Source organism: Rhea pennata, chromosome 5, assembly GCF_028389875.1.
Source record: "Rhea pennata isolate bPtePen1 chromosome 5, bPtePen1.pri, whole genome shotgun sequence".
NCBI classification, from domain to species: Eukaryota; Metazoa; Chordata; class Aves; order Rheiformes; family Rheidae; genus Rhea; species Rhea pennata.
Window position 1 is genome coordinate 24,438,470 of NC_084667.1, and position 24,021 is coordinate 24,462,490.

Below are 24,021 nucleotides of genomic sequence, written 5' to 3' on the forward strand. Positions count from 1 at the left end.
CTCATTGAAATCCAGTATTCTTGACATACTGTGTTTATTCTGAATTGTTTCACACCGTGTAGAACTTTCAAATGGATGGCACCACACCTGGATTGGTACTGATGGTTCCGATGGCTTAATTGTCATCAGCAATGCAATGTGAGGACTATATTTACTGAGTATGGAAATGAAAAGAGTAGCAGTTTGGGGGATGGACAAATACAAGGTTGACTGAACAGATGTTAATGAAGTGAATTATCTGCTTAAGGTCCAAGGTTTCCTGTGTATGAGGTCTTCTGCACAGTTATATGACAGGTGGGAAAGAGGGATTGATTGGTCCTTGGCATTTGCAAAATTAAAATTTACCAAAATCTGTCTGATGTTCTGCATCACTTACTTTTTTCACATGGAATGGGAAAGTACTGTCAGCCTCTGCTAACACTGTAGAGAAGTCCTGTAAGCTTGTTTCTTTGGATGGGTTTTTTTAGTATTTCTTAGTCTAGTAAAGGTCTGTACTGCTATATAAATCCAATATGTTCCTTTATAATTGATGTCTTTCAGCTGTAAGTAAAATAGTTATTGCTCATCTCTTTTGAATGACTTATTGCTGATTCAGTCCCTGTTTTCAGCTATGGTGTCACCCAAGTATTAAGATAAGTCAGCTATTTTCAGTCTTTGTGCTACACAAACAAATAACATTACAGTTGAAATATGAGTACTGTACATGGTAAGAATTTTCTTTTTGTAATTAGTAACAGCTAATAGATGGCTGTTGACAGAATGATAATGAACTATTCTTAGCTATTTGTGTTACAATGAAGGAGAGTGGTCTCCGGTGACAGGAATGGACCTACAAATCTTTCCATTGTTACTCATCTAGCATGAGGGATTTTTGTCTTCAAGGGAGAAAAAAAAATCCTTTGTCATGAGGCAGAGCAAGTTAGTGAGTGGGAAAGGATCCAGAATTGTTAGAAATTCTGCCCTAATTTATCCAGGCGTTTATACTGTCACTGTGATAAGCACAAGCTGAAAAAAAATGTTTCCAAAAATGGCTTGACACATGTAGATACTCTGTGAACTCCGTTCCAGAAGCTGATATAAATGTAATGGAAGGTGAGATCATTTCATTTACAAAGAGGCTTTTACAAATCATCGCCATTTCCTGGGTAAGTATTACCCTGAGATGTCTTTTGTGTTACAGTTCATTATTTTAATGCTTCACTCTACTCAGAACTTGGTCTGAGATGTAGGGATGTGTACACGTTTTGCTCTTTCTCAATTGTGGGCTTGGATGCTGCTGGCCTCAGCCTTTGAAGTCATTCCAAAGGGACTCCTGATATAAGGTGATTCAGGTTTGTCCTTATTATTGCAATGCAGTGTTGCAGAGCTTTCTCATCACTCAAAAGATTAATCGTGTACAATGGAAGCTTCTTAATCTATCTGAAACCTTGAAGAACTGCTGCATGTAAGCTGAACAGCTAGTTACGAGCAGCAACAGCAAAAAATGTAATGATGGAGCCCAAGGTGCACTTTAATTGAACCAAACATTTGGTTTCCTTGCAGCTTTTTGTACCAGAAGAATACATATATTGTATTAGAGTGATGCAGTCTTGAAAATGGATGACCCTGTGAATTTCAGTGCTACCTAGACTTGCTTAAATTTTTAGGGGGGAAGGAGGAATGAGTACCTTCTTGTGGGACAGACTTCTGCAAGACTTAGAGGCTTAAAGTTTCAAATTAGATGCATAATTATATTGGAAATAATTCAGATATCAGTCTTGTGAATGGTAAAACTACATAAATATAATAATTTGGTAAGCAGTAAATAGCTGAAAAAAATGTCAAAATAGCTGTTGTATCAAAATGGTGAAGCCTGAAAATTCAGCAACTTTAAGATGACTCAATCTAGGAAAGGTTTGGAGGTTTAGTGTTTTTTCTTTTTCTTTCTTTCTTTTTGAAGTAGCACTCTTAATCAGTTCTTTCACTTTACGATTGTGTAATAACTTGAACAAATTCAGCCCTTGATTCGATTAGTAAGTTTCAGTGTTTTTTCTAGAAACCAGTATTAAATGAAAGTGTAAATGGGACCACTACCAGTACTCAGACGTGCAACTTGTAAAGATCCAACTGAGGTTTCCCTGGGAATTTTGTTTCTTTCGGTACAGCTATACCCTTAGTTTTGCATAAAAATTGTGTGTGTGTGTATAAAATATATGTATTTTAATATATGTATTAATAATATTATTTATACATAGATATAGGAACATTATTTCTTAGCATGAAGGGTTTAACATCTTTGTCTTCAGTTTTCTTTAGAAGCAAGGAGCAATGCTGAGCCATCAGAGCTTTGTGGGAAAGATGGAATTTCTCTGCTTTTGAATTCTAACATCTGATATAATTCTTGCATTTATTTATTTATTTTTAAGAAATTTCTTACAGTTAAGATTTACACTGAGGTAGTGAGAAGCTGGATACAACTCTGGAATGTTGAATAATGCTGGTAAATGACTTACTGCATTCTATCAGCCTTTTCCTTAGGGTTTTAGAAGAAAATAATGAACAGTGCATGGAAATGTTGAATGAATATTCAGCAATATTTGCTACTAGCACTAATAGTTAAACATCCATTAAAATGGTTTGGTTCACAATTTTAGGTGATAAAGTTATTTTATTATAAGAAAACAAATCTTCCAGTTACAGGCAGATCAACAAGAATTAGAATTATTATTCAATCTTGTCATGGTCTTGCTTCATAAAGCACATGGGAAAGGACTGAACACTGGGGCAAGGTATACAGTAACTGCTCAGTTTTCTGTTAGGAGAAAATCTTATTTCTAAATCTTCACAGACTTAAGTTTTACTGCCCTGATCCTCTGAAAAAAAATGAGGAAAAAATCAAACTCCCTAAATGGGGCAGCATGAGTTGGTTACAGGGAAGACCCTGATGGTGTCTGCCCCTGCTAATGGCCTGCCCCAGTATGTTGCACTCAGTCGGAAAGCTCATGACACAGGAGTCTAATTCTTTTTTGCATTGTCAGAGATAGAGCTTTTAGGTCCTAAAACCCTTCCTTACTGAGTGAAGTTGCCAGAGGAGGAAAAAGAAAATGTTTCCCTCTTCTTGACAGCCTAAAGAGGCGATCATACAGTCCTAAAAATAAGGAATCTGAAACAGGAGTCGTCATGAAATTCAGGCTCTCCTTCCATGGGAGTTTTGCCACCAATTTCAAGGAGTTCAGGACTTGATCTGATGTGTTGGCCAGCTGCTGAAGTTAAGTTGCTTTTGGTCAGTTGTACCAGCCGCGTCTTGTTCTATTTCCCAGAATAGCCACTTTGATAAGGTATTTACCATTTACAAATATGGAATGGATCCCATAGTGAGCACTTAACAGAGAAGCTACCATTTAAACACACACAACAAGCACTTCCCTGAAACTCCGTGGACTATTTTTAGTTGTTTGTTAAAGATTGATGACCCTCAAATTTGAAAATGCCATTAGGGAGTAAATGTTTTATTTGAAGGAATGAATATTCAATAATTCTTATTTACTATTTAGTGCTAAAAGACCTCAACAATGAAGCAAATCCCTCTCCCAGAACTGCTTTCTAGGTAATTTGTTTGGCTGTACTTCAGCTCACTGCAACAAAACTTGAAGAGGATTTAGGAGAAGAGTATATGTGGGGACTTTTTTGTTTAATTATTTCTGGTATAAATTTTTAGTATTCTGCAATACTCGTATTTTATCTGGTATATGCATGCAATGAATTCACTTTTAACAAACAATCTAGAAATGATTCTGCCTTGGGAAAGATGGAGTTTCACCTACTGAAGTCCAAGCAGAGATGAATGCATATCCTTTAGCTGAATTTGTCCCATGGTGACAAAGCTAGAATATCACAGGCCTTTGTGAGGCTGCATCAGAGAATATTTCACTTGGGGAATGGAGGCTGAATGTCCTGATTAATTTGCTTCAGTAAGACCTGTTCAAATTGAGATTTATGTGAACACTTAACATGCTTTGCAAGATCTGGGTTGTGGCATAGACTCTTCTGTTTAGGCTTATTATTTTCCCCAAAAAAACACTTTTTTTTTTTAAGTAGTTTGCTGTCTAAATGACGTAGAGTCCTGTTTCCTTCCATCTGCTCCTCCAACCTCTCTCACATTACTGTTTTGCAGCCAAAGTTGTGAGGCACTATGTGTGATGACGATGAAACCACTGCCCTTGTTTGTGATAATGGTTCTGGGCTTTGCAAAGCTGGGTTTGCAGGAGATGATGCCCCAAGGGCTGTATTTCCATCCATCGTTGGACGTCCTCGACATCAGGTCAGTTGGTACCAAAGCGATAGTGCTGTCTGGTTTTATTTTTAGTACTTAGATACAACAGTGGTAAAGCATCGGTGCTGTCCTCATCCAGGCAAAACCCTCACCAATCTTTATAGGGATCCAGCTAGTTAGAAGCTGGAGGGCTGAGCTGCATGTCTTTAATACTATGAGGTAAACTACTCAATCCTTTAGAAAGGATGTTTATCAACTGTACGGTGTTGACTACAGAGGAAGGTGAGCCTATATTGCTGGTAGGAAGATGTCTTACGGAAAAAAAAACCTATCAAAAGAATATTTAAATAAAGAGCAGTTTGGATTGGGATAGTTGCTAGCTTTTTCAAAAATGTTATAGTATGTATATGCAGGTTTCTAATATTGCATGATCCTCCATTGTAAATACTGATCAGTAACTGAAAATCCTAATCTCACAGCAGTTTGTCAGCATCATGCAAATTATGCTGATTAGAAAGGGTTTTTTTGTTCCTGTTTTGTGCTTAGTTGTAAAAATCTTTGAACATTTGCACTTTGGAGTCCAAGTTCTTTGGCTTGTAGTCCTTCTAATGGCTCTTACTTGTTAGAAAACTATTAATACAAAGGAAAAATAAGATTGGCAGAGCATTGCTAACATGAGCCAATAAGTGAATAATTGTGATAAGCTCCTTTATTGTTCCAGCAGGCACTGACAGGGCCTGTTAAGTTTCCCAAAAAAGGTCTCTAACACATCACTTTATCAACTCAGGACTAGGAAGACTAAATGTACCTTTTCTTGAAATGGAAAAGGATTTTATTGCTTAATTGCTTCTAACAGTTCCATTTTTAAATATAGGATGCAGATTTTCATTTTATTCGTATCTAAGATCTTATTTTTCTGGGCTGTAAAAATCCTTCCTTCAAGTTGCCTGTGTTCTTTTAAGGAGATAAATAGACTTGGTTTGACAGGTGTAAAATACTAAGCATTTGGTGGAAGATAGTTTGAACACCTCTATGAGTTATTGAATGTCAGTTCTTGAAAACATGTCCATTCTTTAACCTCTAAAACTGTGCACTGGCTTTTATTAATGATTAGAGCTGGCATGTAATTTTACACAGTTAAACAGTTCAGTGGCTGTATTACTGAATGCATGAAATTAAAATGTATCCATGGAAAAATTAAATATTTCTATGCCAGCTGCTGAATAATTTTGTGCCTAATATGTTGGTAATATTATTTGGGGCAATCATGATAGACTCACTAATGCAAACAAGACAAATTTAATGAAACTATTTTTAAATAAACTAGTTTTCTTCTAAAAAATTTTGCTTCTTTTCCACATAAATTAATGGGTCTGGAGTGCTCTTTTGCAAAATACATTTTTTTTTTCAACAACAAGTGTTCTTTATTTTGCCTGTGTTGTAGGAGATCTTCTGGCAAGGGGAAATCTCACTGTTCAAAGGAAGTAATGGAACAGCCTAGACACATTTTGTAGCCAAATACATAAAGTACGTTTAGGGAGCACTATAAGTCCTATAAGTCTTTTGCTTTATTTAGTTGTACAGTGACAAAGGGCTCACCTCTTGTGGAGAAACTGAGTTAGCTGATGCCTGCCTTGACTGGGCTCCCGCAGGGGCAGTAGTTGCACATACCTTGCACATCCTAGAGCGTATATAGCGGGAGTTAGTCTGGAGTAGGTGGTTATCAGTAAATTCACGTTTTAGTTTGGTGTACGTTTTTGGCTTTGTGGAAGTATATTCTGAAATGGCTTTAACAATAGCAGATACAATAGTTCATGTGAAGTATCAACCTATAAAATATAGAGCTAATAGGAGACTATTATACTTTGTAGGGTGTTATGGTTGGAATGGGTCAAAAAGACAGCTATGTAGGGGATGAAGCACAGAGTAAAAGAGGGATCTTAACACTGAAGTATCCCATTGAGCATGGAATCATCACTAACTGGGATGACATGGAAAAGGTAGGTGTTTATTTTTAATGTAATTTTATTGAAGCATCATCTTAGATAAGACATACAATTTGCTATTAACCTTCCTGCAGATCAAAGGAGAAATCCTTGAAGCGTTTGTAATTGCAGAACAGGTACAGTATGCTATTACAGAGGTCCAGGTGTTGATCAGGTCTTAACATTCCACAGTTGTTATTTTTCTCGGAAAAAGTATAAATGTGCTTATTACTTACCAGATTTGGCAATCTGTTATAAAAACACAGTATTAATTTATGCTTTTATACATACCGTATTCAGTCTTGAAGTTCCAGCTGAGGTAGAACAATAAGTGGCTAAAGTAAAAAATACAGGAAAAAAATTAATCCGAGCTGAACTGGAAAAATATTAAAGATATGTTACTTAGGTCAGGAACAAAAGCCTTGAGGATGAGGGATGATTTTTGCCTCCTTACTTCTTGCCTACACAAGTGAGGTCGTAGGTGATGCCCACATTTTGTGCTTCTACGTGACATTCTCTTGGCGTCAGTTAAAGACGAAAAGACAGAGTTTGGCTTCTTCTCCCCATACTAATTCTTTGAGAGTCTGGAATAGGATTTTTCCCCAAAGCGTGTTTTTCTGTTGGCAGTTCCAGTTATCGTTTAATGTCCTGATGGTGACAAGGCTTATTTATTCCCCATCAAACATGTTTTTTTTTTTGGCATTCTGCCAGCATGGTGACCTCTTTGTGAAATGTCCATTTAAGGGTGTCCCAGACCAGGCACAGGCAGCGAGGTGTGTCCTAACAGACCCCAGAGAGACAAAAGCCCTAACAACACTGTAACACTACAAAATATCTCTGATGTCCCACATTTCCTGATCTTTGGAGCAAGCATCTGAGTCTGTATATGGAAATATTGTATGTCATCTTTAGAAACAAATTTGCAATTCAGTCCTTTGTCATCTCCAAGTAGAAGGGTATGGGAAGAAAATTTCATAAGCAAATACTTCTAGTATTGCCTTCTATTTATGTGGAAAATACCACTGAAAGGAAGACACAGGACCCCTGCTGTTTTGTGTTCATGCTTGCTGACGTGAAGTGCATACAGCTATAAACCATACATCTAAAAATCACATAACTTAGTTACTACATCATGTTCACAAACTGAAATTGATTATTGCAGAGTGTCTCAGATGAACAGAGTAAAATTAATACAGAAGCAATGGAAGTTCCTCAGTTTTGTTTGGAAATAAATTGCCCACCTACTCCTCTAGGTGGAAGCATAGCATTTGCATTTCATTATTTCACTGCTTCCTGGGAGGACGCCTGAGCCTGTTCTGTGGAGTAGAAAGTCTACCACGTGCCATATTACTCTTCCTGATAATTTATTCTGCTATCTGCATTCAGCAAGAATGTATATTTTCTTAACAAAAAAAAGGATTGGGGGAAGCAGTAGGGCACTGTTTTCTGTTCTTTCTTCAGTGATTGGTCTCCACATCTAAATATGTACCAAATATAGCACATAACTGTGTGTCTCTCTCTGGGCAATGCTTAATACTAGAGCAGACTATCTAAAATCTAGGCAGGAGAAGGTATCAGAAAGGTTAAAAAAGTGGCATGTGCGTTTTGGCATTGAGATGGCCTTACGGCTAGATTGATCGTTTTCAGGCACAGAGTCTCCAAGAGTGTTCAGAGGGGGAAATTTCAGGCAGTGTTGTATGTAATTCAGTAATAATTATCAGATATTATATGGGTTCTTATAGGTTACTCTTTGTCAGTCTGGCACTGAAATGGGTAAAAGAACTACCTGTGAAAATGGGTCTTCAGGCAAAACTCACTTTGTTCTGACATTTAGTTTGTAAAATGCAGTAGTTATCAAAGATGCCTCAAAAGTGAATTGTGCTTAGACTACTTGCTGAGACTAGGAGGAGAGTGGGATGGAAAGTGAAGACAATTTTTAAGTAAATAAGCAATGAGCAAGAAACAGGGAACAAAAGGAAGCACTGTGAGAGAAAGATAGTAGAAAAGAGGCAAAAGTAGAACAGCTTTGCTAACTTTTGCAATTTTTTTGCAAATATAGAAAAAATGTTTTTTTGTGAGCTTCCCTGATTCAGTCACATAATTACACGAAAATCTCAACTTCCACTGAAGTTCTATAAAACACACACACACACACACACACACACACACACATACGAAGTTCTGAAATTCAGTTCTTAAAGTTTTGAAGCTAAGGGAATATCTTTTATGTACGTAAATATATTTTTCCATAATTTTAAACCAGCTTCATGATTGTGACCTGAACCATGAATTTCTTTTGAAGGCTTGCAAATAACAGTATTGAAAACTCCATAGTATGGAAGAAACGAGTTACTGGGCAATGTGCCCAAAACGAGACAAAAACATAGTAGTGCAGTGCCCAACCATCTCCATATTACAAAAGAGGGGGTCGCCGAAAGTTTAGATGTGAATAAGTATGAGTGTGTGAATATGGGTGCATGAGTGTGAGAGAAAGCGAGCGAGGATGCTGCGGGGTGCGTAGACGTTCCTGTGAATCCCAAGTAGAATGTGTGGGCAATGAAACGAAGCATTATTCTTCTCATGTGCTTCAGTTCACAATATTCAAATTTGGACTGCTCTCTTTTCCAGTAGATAATAGTGCAGGGCACTGTACATCACTATTAATTTGTTCACAGCAACTGAACTGATAATGTATGGGAGGGAAAGCATTAGAACGAACATTTTCTGGCTCTGATGACTACATAAATGTTTATAGCAAGTGTTGGAATAATCCTTCCTTGGTAATTTCTCTGTGCTGTTGTACCTGCGGCTTAAATTTAATTCTTATGACCTATAAAAAACAACACTTTTTTTTTGTGTGTGGGGAATATAAGTTGTCATCAGATCAGATCTATAGTCTGTATAGTGCCTAATCGTGCCTGATACTGAGAAACGTCTGCAAAATGATAAAGGTCTTGACAGCGTTCTGCTTTACTGGTACTGGATTGTTCCTCACTGCACAAATCTTCAGTAATTTCTAATTATGTGAGCCTCTAAAAGGCTCTAAACCTTTAACTTCTAAAAGGAAAGAGGTTTCCCTTTATCCTTTAGTCACTTCTTTCCTATCTGAAATTGTGGACTTTTTCTTCACCTTACATCTAACATACGTTTTCCTTTTTTAAAATTTTGCATTGCTACCTTCTGTTTTACAGAACTTATTCCTGCCTTTTGTTTTGAATCTTCAAATAGGAGATGACCTCTATCCCAAATCCCAGTTCTGGAAACATCTAATTTTTAGGGAATTGAGAGGGATTTGCATTTTTAGGGCTGATAATTTTCATAACCAATAATTCCAGCTCTGGATGGCTGTAGACTTTTGAGACGGTAGGCTTTAGTTTAGATAAGATCTTTTTTTTCACTTAAGTTCATTTTTGGAATATAATAATGTCTCAAGGATATTTATTAAATAAGTTACCCATTAAAATATCCTATGTCAGGTGAACAATGAAAGCCAGTGATGTTTGATGCAGGTAGCACCTTCCACCATGAAAAATACTATAGTACTTTATAGACTGTGGCTAATACATTTAGTCTATAAAGAGAATTTGATCCAAGATTTACTGAATGAAATACTCTGAGGCAAAGAGGCCCTTTCACTTCCGTAGAAATTATTAGTTATACAAAGACCATCTTAGTAGAGGCTTACAATTCATTGTCCCTCATTGGAGGGACTCCATTGTGTAGGTTATATTCTGTTATTACATTCAATAGTAACTCTTTTTTCTTTCTTTTTTTTCCCCCTAAAATAGAGCAGAATTTGGCTGTTTCACTCTTCCATGCTTTTTCTCCATTTTAATGTGTTTTTATGTAACTAGTAACATGTTTGCATGTGTATATATACACATACGTTTATATGCCAGATACAATTGTGTATATGTGTTATATACAATTATAAAATCATATAAAATTTACTGAGACTGTATCTGGGAAGCTTTGTGAAGCTGAAAAGCTTTCTCTGTAATTCTGTCATGTGGACAGATTCTTTTGCAGAACATTTTTCTAAACTGACCTTTCATTTTAGATTTGGCATCATTCTTTCTATAATGAACTTCGTGTTGCACCGGAAGAACACCCAGTCCTGCTGACTGAGGCTCCCTTGAATCCTAAGGCCAACCGTGAAAAAATGACGCAGGTAATTGTCTGTTACCATGTGGGAACGTTTTGCTGCGGATCACTTTTGCACAGAAGCATCCAAAATATCGATAGTCCTGGACTGGATGTTCAACTTTCTTCTTAATCTGGAAAATAATTTCTTAAAGTTAATATCAGGGTGCAGTGGTTAAGCCATGATGAGAGAGCTGATGTTTCTGCTGCTCATGCAATATCAGTTCTCTGGACGGCTGTAAAATGTTTTCTCTCTTAAAAGCTTTAAGTAAGTTCAGAAGAGTGTGTGTGTTCTTAATTCACTATGGGGGAAAGTGTGGAAAGTGGCTGAATCACACTGGTGTGAGTTTAGATCAACGACACTTGTTATGTGCCTATCTCAGGCTACAGAGGATGCTCATTTGTAATAGCCCAGCCCATGCTGTAGCAACTCCTGCTTTCTATCCTGAAGACTGTAGCTTTACACACTTTTGCATCCAACAGAATGCCAGCTATTAGATCAAGAGTGGATTTTTTTGAAGATTTGAATAAAGACATTTTTAAAGCCCATCATATACAGATGTACAGATGTTGTAGAACTCGAACTGAAGCATCTCATTGGGAATCAGGGAGAAAGTGCTCAAAAAAATGGAGTCTTTGTACACACTTGGGGAAATGGATTGGTCTAAAAGCATTCGATCTTAAATGATGCTTTGCTAAATATTTCTGCCTGTGACACGTCTAGTCTCTGATGTAGCAAATTAATTTCAGAAGCGAAAGTAGACACCAGAGGCTTATATTATTATATTAGAGCAACTTTCTTTCAAAAGTCCATATTATAACTTTAACTGGTGATGTAATGACCAGTAAATGTGATTTAAATACAGATAGAGATTTAAAATCACTAGGGAGAATTGAATGTGGCTCTGCACTTTCCATGTGCATACTTTTGGCATATATCTAATACAAAGATTATACATCAATTTAGCAACAGAGTAAATAAACTAATTAAGTTGTGAGGTTGATGGCACATATTACTGGGAAATAATACAACTGGGAAATGATAAACGATCAAAAATTAAGAAAACTACTTTGTAACAAGCAGAAAATGTGGTTTATGCAGTAGACATGTCTGTGACTGTTTCTTTGTCATTATATTGTTGTAATGATAAATCCTATTTTCAAGATTTTTTAAAAAGACTTACTGTTTATCACTTATTACATTAAATTCATTACATAAACTATAAAATATCAATAATTAATGTATTCTTTAATTGAAAGCATACAAAAACATACATCACTGGTAAAGATAACACTTATGTAATCTGTAAGTCTGAGTTTAACTCACTGACTTTGGTCACTGTACTTACAGACTTTTGAAAGGTGCAGTGGTGATATGTTGTCATAGCAGTTCGGCTAGTTATGGGGTAACACTGCTAGAGGGTAGATAGCATTTATTCAAGGAAGTTTAGGGCACATGTTGCTCTCTCCGGAGTGTGTTAATTCACTGCATGCCCTTAATGGTTTTACTTAGGAGAGCTCCTGCGAAAGTCCAGTTGAAAATGAATGTTATTCCACCAACTCAGATGAAATTGCAATGGACTGATGCAGAAGATGGGAAGTACTGGGGCTTTTTAGAGCAGAGAAGACAGTGGAAAACATGTTAAGATTGCCATAAAGAGAGAAGAAATTAAGTTACTACATTTTGTGGGGACCAAAAGAATTCTAACGGGTTTAAGCTACAGCAAGCGAGGTTTTAGCCAGAAACCAAGACCCTCCCCTCCTCCCCCCAATACTATGGATAGTGTATCATTAGAGTTGTTTGCTGGAGGAATCTGGGAATACTCCAGTGGTGGAATTTTTGAGACAGAGCAAAAACTTTCAGGAGTGGCTGATTCTTCCTTGAGACAGGAAGAGATCAGACTGTTTCTCATGGTTTCCAGCTGCATATTCAATAGATCTTTAATATTTCAAACTGCTGCATTGTTGTAATCCTGCCATCAAAGTAGAAAAGTTATCCCAAGGAGAAGTGTCATCTTCAATTAATATTATCAGTAAAAACCTGACCTAGTGGTCTGAGGTTAATGGAAAGACATCCACTGAGTTAAGTGATTTTTATTAAATCCTGATGAAAACAGTGCACTCCTCACAGAAGAACCACAGGTCAGGTCAAGAGAGTACTCAGGACTGGTAACTGTATGGCAGAATTACCACCTCTTCTTAACGCTTAACTGTCGATCCTGAAGATACCCAAATTCTTAATTACAGATTATGTTTGAGACATTCAACGTGCCGGCCATGTATGTAGCAATTCAGGCAGTGCTGTCTCTGTATGCATCTGGAAGAACTACTGGTGAGTCTTTCTGGAAGTTGTCTTGTCCGCGTGTCTTTCGTGTGCGTGCGTGTGTGTGTGCGTACGTGCCTGTGTGCTGACTAGGGTGCACCAGCTACGTGTTCGGAAGAACCGATCGCTCTGGAAGCCGAGCGTTTCCCACTATGCTGCACAAGTACCTCTCGGCTATTTGCAGCTTCATAGCAGTTATGGATAGAGATCTTACGTCTTTCTACTCCAAAAGCTCAGGTCACTACTGCTTAGCTGTATGAACATTTCTGTTGTGAATATAAAGTGTGTGTGTGTGTGTGTGTGTGTACTGATGAAAGATGATACAGTTTAATACTGCTCTTAATTGCCCAGCATAGAAGGAAACTGTATCTTAACTGATTATTTCAAGCCCACAGTTCCTTCTTACTCACTTCAGACATATCTTTATTGTTAAGCTCTGTTCCCAATCACTGGAAAATACCCCTTTAAAAGGTAAATGAAAATATTTAGTTTAAGCGTTGAATTTCAATTGCCTAACTTGATGTTGGCTGTTAAGTGATCATTAGAATTAGCATGGAGATCTTTTCTCATTGCCATTTAGAAATTTAGAATCTGATCAAGCATTAAGACCATAAATTACTTCCTAGCAACCCTTGGGTCTTGATATACTTTGAAAAAAAAATAAAATAAAATACCATGCAGCCAGATGCCAAAATCTAATTTTGTGAAAAAAGATCACTGAATTACAGGAATTAAGAACTGTCATAAATTGTTTAATGTTTAAAATTCAACTGTTTGTATGCATTTTTGATATCAGAAACTTTTATTCATTTTGAGTGGAAAACATATACTTCACTTCCTACCCAAATATATAAGTAGCATCGCTGTGCACTGATAAACCATTGTTGTATTTTCCCTAATGGGGTGGTTTATTTTAATAGTATACAGATTTTTATACACAATTTTTATATTATGTGTATAAAATGCAAGGGATCTTCTGAAATGAAATACTATGTATACATATAAGATCGTTATTGTTAGCATCTGTTCAGCAAGAACAATACAATCAAATTGCTGAATGTTTCATGTTTTTTTCCCCCCAAAGCAATTGTCACTTAATTTATGCTAACAATTTCATCTCACAGACACAGATCTCTAGTTATAAAAATGATAGAAGGAATTGTCATGAGAGCATCTTTATTTGTTTGTATGTTTCAGTTTAGAATATGGAGAATATAGAGATTTTATATTAGTGGAAAATAGTCAGCTTCTTTTCTTTTTTTTCTTTTTTTCTTTTTTCCTTTTCAGGAATAGTTTTGGATTCTGGGGATGGTGTCACACACAATGTGCCTATCTATGAGGGTTATGCCTTGCCTCACGCCATTATGAGACTGGATCTCGCAGGCAGAGACCTGACTGATTATCTCATGAAAATCCTTACAGAGAGAGGCTACTCTTTTGTCACCACTGGTAATAAGTCGTATTTTGTACGCACCTTGCATGCGCTTGCTCTGTTAGTTGTCCTGTTATGCTGGAAGCATGTACCTGGTAAGATGTAGCAAAATCCTTGTCAGCAGATAGCCCAGAGAAAAACAGTTCATGTTAGCTAGTGGGATTCCCCTGGCTAAGACATTCAGAAAATATGTTGTGCATCAAGGATGAGGCTGCTACCTTACCAGGAAATCTTGCATCATCAAGAAATTTAACTAATGGTTGCAGTTGATCATAACTGTTTCACACACAAAGGAGCAAAGTTGGTAGTTAGTGATGAATGAACCTGTGGAGATTTGATAAAGGTTTTGTGGCATAAACGTGACTTAATCTCTACAATGATCTGTAGTACAGTAGTATGTATTTTTTTTTTTGCAGCTGAGAGAAATTTTGTAATGGAAAGAGAAAGTATTTTAGTTGAGACAACAGAGAGGTCAGTGTCAGAATCTAACAGACCACGTAGCCTTCGTGCATGTGCAGAAGCATGTATGAGAAGGTTGGTGTATCCTAGTGTCATACTATATGTTGATAAAACTTGTTGTCTGTATCTGCAGCGGAACGGGAGATTGTGAGGGATATAAAGGAGAAGCTTTGTTATGTGGCTTTGGATTTTGAAAATGAAATGGCAACTGCTGCTTCCTCTTCCTCTCTTGAAAAGAGCTATGAGCTTCCTGATGGACAAGTCATCACCATTGGAAATGAACGATTCCGATGCCCAGAAACACTCTTCCAGCCATCCTTTATAGGTGGGGCAGACCTTTTATTTCTAAGGGCTTGACAGGATATGAAAAGAATACTTTGTTAAAATATAAGAGAAGCCTTCAGCTGTAGGGGCTTAGAGGTTTATTCTTAAATGTCCTTAGAAACATGCAGCTTCTATTGGCTTAATCAGATTAGTTCTTTAGCAACTATAAATGCAGCTGCTGGACAAAGATGCCTGTCAGTTTAGAAATATCAAAATTCTAAAACAGTTTCAACTTCTATAAATGCAAAGGAGTTTTTAAGATAGCGTTCAGAGCACTCTCAGAAGATTGTGTTTTTTGTATTGACTGGCTGATTTATAGCTGCACAGTGCTGCTTATGTTGGTTATGTATCTAGACACTGCTTCTGTATATCAATTTATTATGTTAATATGTAACTTAAATATACAAAATCAGATCGTGTATTTTTATCTCCAGTTTTATCTATAATGTCAAAATTCCCATCTTATTCAGTGGATAACTGACATTTTATGTGCAAATCGTACAGGTGGTTCAGCACCGTTTCCATTAAACTAGATGGCACATCCAGCTCTGTTTGTATGTAGCATTAGTATGGTTCAAGTTCTATATCTGAACATCAGTCAGAGTGAGATTTATGGAAATTCTCCTTAATAGATGAAGGAATTTGGCTACCAGATGTGTTTCAGGAATCAGGGTTGAGCCTAAACAATGATCAGTAGCAGAAACATGGCTCTAGAAACCAGGATTTTCTGGAGCACATCTTGGATCACGTCTTTGTCAAAATGAGTGTGTTAAGTTAAGCTATAAAAATAGTTGTTAATGTTCAAATTTTACTTCCAGTCCTTTATCTTTTCTGGTCCTCTTCTTTAGTGAAAAATGCTACTATAAGTTATCCTAACTGTACTGAAATTTTAGTTAAGCTGACACATCAAAATTAAAGTAGCCCACTGGAATATTCTAGCTAACAGCGTGATAGAAGGTTACAAGAATGACAAACAATTGCAAGAACATCTCATTTCTTTTTTACCTGTTGAAGTAAATAACTCAGTAACAAAACATGCTGGAGATCTTTCTTCTTCTCAAGTATATTTTGCTTGTATAATTTAATCTTGTCCTGTGCTAAGATGAACATGGGGAGTATGTTCTGTCTGTTTCTCCTTCTTCTCCCAAGTATCTTGTAGCTTTTTTCTTGGATTTTATTAAGGGAGACATATACAGGTGAAAAAATGAGCTTGGACTAATGAATCTTCCTGTCATTTTAACAATGATAAAAAGAAGGGGATGTAGAGAAGCAGGTTCCTTGCTATTCAGAAACAACATGTTGAAAACTTATTTCCATACAGGGATGGAATCTGCAGGTGTCCATGAAACCACTTATAACAGCATTATGAAATGTGATATTGACATCCGTAAGGATCTTTATGCTAATAATGTTCTCTCTGGTGGAACCACAATGTATCCTGGTATTGGTGACCGTATGCAGAAAGAGATTACAGCGTTGGCTCCAAGTACTATGAAGATTAAGGTAATACTTATATTAACACTTGCACATACTCTTCTTTTGTTGGAAAGTTAGATCTTACAAACAAATCTAAAAATATCCATAAGGGAACATCCAAAACTTGCTTAAGAAGCCCTGAAGTTAGCAGAGCTAGGCCTCAGACAAGTTGCTTCATACCTTTTTTCCTCTTACTAGCCAAAGCAGATTGAAAGAGTCATTTGAGAGCTACTAGAGTAAAGAGGGTTGCTGAAAGAATGGGAGTTGGTGAGGTCATTTAAAGGAAATTTGAAACAACAGTTGAAGAGTTTTGTAAGATTCCAATGAGATAGGGATAAGAGGGAGAAAAGAATTGAGACCAAAGGAAAAACAAAAGAGGTAGGGAAAAAAGTAGAGAGGACGGAGCTGTAAATACCAAAGGGGGCCAGAAGTAACTTCAGAAGCTACTGGGACTTTAACCCTTAACTATAAAGTCATTAGTGAAGAAGGTGAAAGAAGTTTCAGTGGAGTAGATTGTATATACAGCTACAGGAGAAGACTTCTTTACTAATAAATTCCAAAACCCAGCAGCATGCAAGAGAGACACCTTGTTAACTATTTGAAAGGACCCTTCCAGCTTGGACACAATACAACATATAGCTTAGAGTACACTAGGCTGCACTTAGAGTGCTCTTGCACGCCAGTCTAGAAGCAGCCTCTCTGTATGCTATTGTTTTCCAACTGCACAATTGCTTTGCTTCATTAATGAGTAGAAGTTATGGTATATGGAGAAAAGGACAGGATTTAGTGGTCCTTTATTATCATCTTTCTTTGTGTAATGACACAGACCAATGCAGATATATCAGACTGGAGTGCAGAATTGTGATTTCAGCGATTGGCCTCAGAATTTATTATTATGGGTATATTTGCAGTCTCTTTTTGTTGGTTCTTGAACATTTTGGAATGGGCAAAATATGGAGGATTTTGAATGACATTAACATGATTTAGTTTCCAACATTATATGTGATTGTTTCATCTGTACTTAGCTGCATATGTACTGATGTTAAATAGCTCTGGAGTCTTAATGTAAAATTGCCTGCATTTTGGACCTGTCAAGTAGGTGTCCATGCTGCAGGACTAAGTCAGGTCTGTGCTGACTGACTTGGAGGAAGGATTTGTTGTGGACACTGCAGTGCTATTGTCAGTTGAGGCAATGTTACTCTCTCATGTTATTTGACTACCCAAAGTGAAATCCAGAGCCTCTTTTTATCGGGTAACAGACTGTCTTGTAAACAGGCATGACATCAAGTGGTGGGAATGGAAACAGGAACACACAGAAGCAATGGTATGTCTAATGTTTCTTAACAAGCCGGTGGCTAAGCTGAGAACGGGCTGCAGATCTTTTAGCCCTACATCTAGTGCTTAGTTTACTAGGACATTGCATCTCAACTGTTTTCAACTTCTTTTTTTTTAATTAAAAAAAAAATCCTTGAAAAAATCTCCAGACCATTTTGTTCAATGTTGTCCCACTAGTCTGTATTTGTGACCAATTAAGGTAATCTTTTATTTTTCTTTCTTATATATTTAGTTTTGGTATCAAATTTATGGGCCATCTTCATATTTGTCTGCTTTCAGTAACACAGCAGCTCTGTTGACTTGAGGTGAAGACAGAAAATATGGCTGCCTTTTCCATTTTAGGTGCTCTAATTCAGCTTTAATGCAGTGGATTTGCACTGGTGTAATGAGAGGACTTTTACCTAGTTATTTCATCCAAAGAGATGTTATTGCATTATCTACTTGTCACTTTGTTTACAACAGATTGCACTTCTTTTCTAGATGATTGCACCGCCAGAACGTAAATACTCTGTCTGGATTGGGGGTTCAATATTGGCTTCTCTATCCACCTTTCAGCAAATGTGGATCAGTAAAGATGAATATGAGGAAGCGGGTCCCTCTATTGTCCATCGCAAGTGCTTTTGAATGCTTCCTTCATTTATTGTCGGTGCTAAGCGTGCCATTTCTCTACACATCATCTGCCCTCATTCATCTCTGAGGGAACTACATGGATTTACTATCTCCTACCTGCTATAAAATGCACTACGTGGGTGTCATGCTAATTAGTATATTACTTCTAATTTTTAATGCTGAAGTGGGACTAACATTTCTTGAGGGGCTTCCAAGATTAATAACAATAGTTATGCATTTATGTAGCACTTAACTTCTTCAGCCTCACTCTGCCAAGAATTTTTAAGCATTGCACTGCCATTCAGGAGTTAGCACGCAGTACTGCTGTACGGTAGTCTCCACTAATTGATGGCAAATCTGAAGCCTGCACATAACAGGCAATTCTTTCAAGCCCAAACGATATGCAGCATCTAGGCACCGTGTGTTTATTTTCTGCAGTTAAGCGGTACACAGGATTTTACTAAGGGGATGGGTACCAATACGTATGTGTTCTTTCAGTACAACTTGTGTGAATTTCTTTCACTTGTATCCTGTAATTGTTTGGCAGGAGACCTCTGTCTCCCTCTGACCACCATTTCCCATCAGTGAAGAGTTTCAGCAAACTACGGTACTTTTTTGTGCTTACATGTAACGGGTTAATTGTTGCATTACTGTTCTTCATCTCCCTTTTTCCTATGCAGCTAAGTGATGTTTCATTTACTTGCTTTTGTGATCTCTGTGCCATGCTAAGCTAATGATTACTGAGTAAATCATCTTCTAAATATGTTATCAAAATATTCTGGGCTTAATGGATCAATAAAAGTGTAATTATCCATGTAAGGCTGATGTGGCTTACATTAATTTCATACTGACTATACTATCTGTTAAACATAGAAATTATTATTGTTATAATTTTATTCTGAAAACTTTCAGTCCCCTGAGCATTCTAAATAAGCAACTTTTAAATGAAAACAGAATTGTTTCATAGCTTCTGTAAAACTTGTATCTGCTTGTATGAGAAAATTTCATAATGTTCTGTGTGAGGGCGAGAGCCAGCTATAAAGGTCATATGTTTCAAATATCAGGCAAGTTCATTCTATGTGATTCTGCAAGCCGTAGATTCTGAATTGATGCTGATGTAAGGCTTAATGTATGTTTCATAATTTAAATTAAACCTGTCAAGTTCTTACACTATGGAGTAGCAGATAAGGTATATGCTTTTATATAAATGAATATTTGTGAGGCTTAAGCACATAGTGACTATCCTAAAATACCATAATGTGCTCAGCTGAGACTGGAGTGAAATCCAGGATTGTTGACTCCTAGACAACTGTGCTATTAACCGGATAATGTGTGCACCACCCTCCCTCCCTTCTCTCCCTCCCCTAGTCTTTCATTCTTTACTGTGTTTTGTATTGATGCCTCCTAAATCTGCCATATGTGGCCTTGAAATAACTATTGCCAGAGAAGATACCCTTTTCCAAAGATGAGGAAATGATACTACTTGGATTTGCAGACTTCTGTTTCTCCTGGCATGGATTAAACTTGGAGGAAAAGTGCATTTTTATTTGCTTTCAGAGAAGTAAGTTTTTTCTTTTTGTATTTTTTTAGGGGGTTTACAATACTCGTTTAAAGGCTACAGCATTCCAAAAGCATTGAAGAATCTAAGGCTGATGCAAATAGTTTCTGGTATCCTTAGAGACAGCGTAATGGACAGTGTCCAAGTGCTGCTGTTAAGGGCAATGATCAACTTAGCTCAAATCAACTGATGTTATTGTGAGCAGTATCCCATCTGTTCTTTAGCTAATACTCCGACGCTGCCAGCTTGTTCCCCTGTTAACCTAGGATAGAGTGTGTGTTTGTTTTTTCCTCAGGTAGAATAAGGTTCATAACACCTTCGCAGAACAGCAGTCGAGTTATTAACTGACTCCGCTATCACTTGATGGGCTTTTCTTTCAGAGATGAATAAAATGCATGTATAGCTTCACATCAGTTTTGTATCACAGGTAAGAACTTCCATTGCCTTTGAAAATGGACCTTAAGGATGTTTTAAAGAACCTTATCAATTCTGACTACTGCTAATTCCAGATGTAGATAATCTCATTTCCTTATCCAAATAGTCTCTTAATGGTAGGAGCTGAAAGGCTATTAAGGGACTGATTCTTCAAAGGCCTAATGTTATCTAGCACAGTACGAGGAAGAGAGCAATAAGCAAGAGAGATTGATCTTTCAGTATGTACTCACAGCTTATAAATCAGTGCTCCAGGAGCTACTAGATTAGCCAGTCTGACCACCTGTTTTGGAAAGGACACATGCTGGGAGTTCTAAACCGACGATGAGGTCAAAGATCTGGATTATTGTGATATTACCACAGTATATATTTTTTAAAAAGTATCAAATTGTATTACTTTTTTTGCATTATTTGGAATGTGTGGAAACAAAAAAAGAAAGAATGGAGTGCACTACATGACTTTAAAAAGCTTTTTAAAAATGTCTGATGAAATGAAACATCAATAACAAAAAGTTAAAGGCAATTCTAAGTAAAAAAAAAAAAAAAAAAAAAAAAAAAGTAGGCCAAATTTTTGATTTTGTAAATGTGTTATTGATTTTAAACACAATAGAAATATTTCCGTTTATATTTCTTAATAGTCCAGCATTTCCTTGCAGTAGTTGTAAGCTAATTTTATTACTAGTCTAAATTAGAATCTGAAGGCAAAATTGATTTAAAGCTTACTAGAAGTTAATTGACATGCTGTTTTTTTTTTTAATCTTCCAACTAATGCAAAAGAGAAAGTAAATGGCTTAAGTGGGGAAATGCAAAGTCAAGTTCTCGCCCTAGGAAGTAAACTGGCTTATTATATTCTCCCTAAATAAAAGTGTTGTTGTAGTTCGCTGCACTTAGAATAAACCACTGCAAGTAGATATGGACATTGCATGAGCCAACAATGTCATCATCTCAGATCCCAGGGGATGCCTTTAAAAGGAGGAGAGAGGTGAGGAGGAGAGATGTCCCTTTCTCATCTTCATTGAATCTCCTCATCCACCATTATACCTTGCCTGTCTTCTGACATAGAACAGACATTAACACCAGTGCATTGGTGGTTATCACTTGTGTAAAAACAAAACTATCTCTGAATATTTAGGCTCTATTGCAGGTGTTCTTTGGGTGTTAGATATTCAAGGCTTGTCCTAAGCTCTAGCACTCAACTTCTTTCATTCCTATGCCTGAGACTGCCAGTAGATCTCTACTGAGGGGAAAAAAAGGAAGACAATGTTTAAAAGCATGCATTTTTTAAGGATATAACAAAATAGGTACACATCCAAGGCATCTGCAGTTATTCTGTGCATAGCTTGAAGAGTTCTTTGGGATATTCTTCCTCCCTTCCTTCCACTGGTCTCCATCTTAATTTTCCAAAACAAAACCCTATTCCAAATCCTTGATTTGCATCTATAGCTATTGGCACAGCTGGGGCTGAGACTTGAGTGCTCGATGGTTAGAACATGTATTCTCATCCTGCAGCTGATTCCTTTTTCAATGTGTAAGTGCCTGATTATGCTCTGAATACCTCCCTAACAATCTGTGTGAGGAATCTTATTCAAAATTAAAATGCATTTTGAAAATAGAATTAATTATGTGCTAAGAGCAAATACAGATAAAAATAAGAAAAACTATTAATCTGTTTTCATGATTTGGCAGACCTTTACTTCTCTGAGAGGAAATTGCTGTAGCCACCATGTAAGTCCCACTTTTATATACTCAGTTGTACAGGACACCTATAGCTCTCCTACAGAGAGCAGGGAATACCCCTAGCCAAGGAAATGGTTCATGATTGGTTCCAAATACTCACCCGCTGTTACCCACTACTCCTCTGTTACCATTTCATTTTAACAGTATCTTTCAACCCATGGTTCAACCACGAGTTAAATAAACCCCCTTTAAATCAAAACTTGTTTTTCCTTAGTCTCATGCAGAAAACTAGACTGGCTGATGATAAATGCCTAATGTTGAAAGAACTACTATGGACTTGTGTTTTGTGTGATCTCAACAGTGCCGCCACTGTGTGCCAAGCATTTAGAAGTCACCTGGTTCCTGAAATTGGCTTTGAAACATTTCAGTTTTCTAATTTAGTAGTTTGAGTGCTTAGTGTTTACTCAGGTTTTCTTCCCTGCAACTATGTAGGCTATAAGTACTTTCTTTAAAAACAAACAATAAACAAAGCAAAATTCTCTCAAGTTTAGGAGCTGGGACTCAAAAAAAAAAAAAAAAAAAAATCCCACAAACAAACAAAAACAACTCCAAACCTATGCATCATGAGGTTCATGATAAAAATCATGACTCTACAGTATCACACCAAATAGATTTCATGGGCAAAAGGAGTCCAAAAATTTTAACTCTTGTCTTTAGGAGCAGATGAATTTGTTAGAGAAAGAAAATTGTTGTCTTCTACAATGAGGCTTCTAGGCAAACGTTTTTTGCCCTTTAATAGATTGTATTTTTTATATAAATAATATCAGCTAACAAGTAAGACACTCCAAAGGTAGAATATTATCTTCTCAAGAAATGTAAGACAGCAAATCAAAGGCTGGTAATAATTATTTGTGTGGTTGATGGCAATATGTTTTATTCAGTCCACAATTATATGACTTAATCTTGTTTTTCTAAAGAGCAGGAACACTTTAACAAGTGAATTCATGTGACTATGATTTCAAGGTAAGCATTCCAAGATCATTTGGTTAGAGGACTGCTTACTTTAATTGAATAAAATATTTCCATCTTCACAGCAGAAAGTTTGAGTCCTTGTCATAAACTGTCAAGGCGAAAGGGAGCTCAGCAGCTTGCTCTGTACAGGCTAAGAACATGTCACATTTCTTCACTACATGCAAACTGATACAGTGCAAAGGAGATGCGTTGCATTTGGCAGAGTTTGTGGCTGTCTTGGCAGTAGCATCTTGCAAGAGAAGTGCCAGTGGAGATAAGTGTTCTTCCCCAGTTTTTCTAGTTATGAAGGTGTAAACCGTTCTGCATCAAGAGTCTGCTCCTTTTCCTAGTGGCAATAGCTTATCTAGTGAGGAGTGTAACATAAAGGGCAGAAGGCTACTCTTTCAGACTAGAATCCTCTGTTATATTTGCATGACTCTGGCAAAGAGGATTCTCCAACCTCAAAAGTGAGCCACGTTCGGTTGTGGATACTATGTCTTTTTTTTCGAGTATTTTTGCAAGCTAAAATTCTTGTCCTGATCTCAATGTAATGTTTCAGTTAATGCCATCTCCTTTTCTTGTCCTTGACAAGTACTATCTTGTATCTGTTCAAAATATGCTCCCTAGAAAATCATTGTCCTAGCCTGTGCCCTTGACTGTATTGGTCTCCTTACCTTTTCCAGGAATCATATGTCTTTGTTTTCAAGGCCCTTTATAGCTCCTGTTTGCTCCTTTTTGTGTATCAAATTAATTTAAACCGCTGATCAGCTTCTGTTTCAAATAAAGCGTAGGAGTGCCCTTTTTTTGTTGAGCAACTCTATAAACATCTCCATAACTGTAATTATTCTAAATGCTTCTGTAAAACTTTCCAGGGCTTTGATGCCTCTGAATCCCAACCAGAGTTGGAAGCTCAGGTGATTTTGCGCCCCGTAGAATCATATTGTCAAGTGTTTCCCAGCCTTCTGCCACCCGCCATTCCTGCACCTAAATATTGTCACTCTTTTT

The 24,021-nt window shown here is 37.0% G+C and overlaps 1 protein-coding gene across 3 annotated transcripts; it reads left to right on the top strand.

Moving 5' to 3' along the window:
* Nucleotides 1–1,041: 1,041 nt before the first annotated feature.
* On the top strand, nucleotides 1,042–19,157 carry LOC134140931 (actin, alpha skeletal muscle B). 3 transcript variants are annotated; one of them, XM_062576681.1, is made up of 9 exons: nucleotides 1,043–1,145; nucleotides 4,154–4,300; nucleotides 6,124–6,252; nucleotides 10,298–10,408; nucleotides 12,628–12,712; nucleotides 13,991–14,152; nucleotides 14,728–14,919; nucleotides 16,240–16,421; nucleotides 18,210–19,157. In XM_062576681.1, exons 2-9 carry the CDS (start codon nucleotides 4,172–4,174, stop codon nucleotides 18,351–18,353), a joined length of 1,134 nt encoding a protein of 377 aa, XP_062432665.1. In that variant the 5' UTR covers nucleotides 1,043–1,145; nucleotides 4,154–4,171; the 3' UTR covers nucleotides 18,354–19,157. The 3 variants fall into 3 exon arrangements, with proteins under 3 accessions (XP_062432667.1, XP_062432665.1, XP_062432666.1); XM_062576682.1 differs by lacking the exon at nucleotides 1,043–1,145 and adding an exon at nucleotides 1,226–1,322; XM_062576683.1 differs by lacking the exon at nucleotides 6,124–6,252 and having other exon boundaries at nucleotides 1,042–1,145.
* Nucleotides 19,158–24,021: the final 4,864 nt, after the last annotated feature.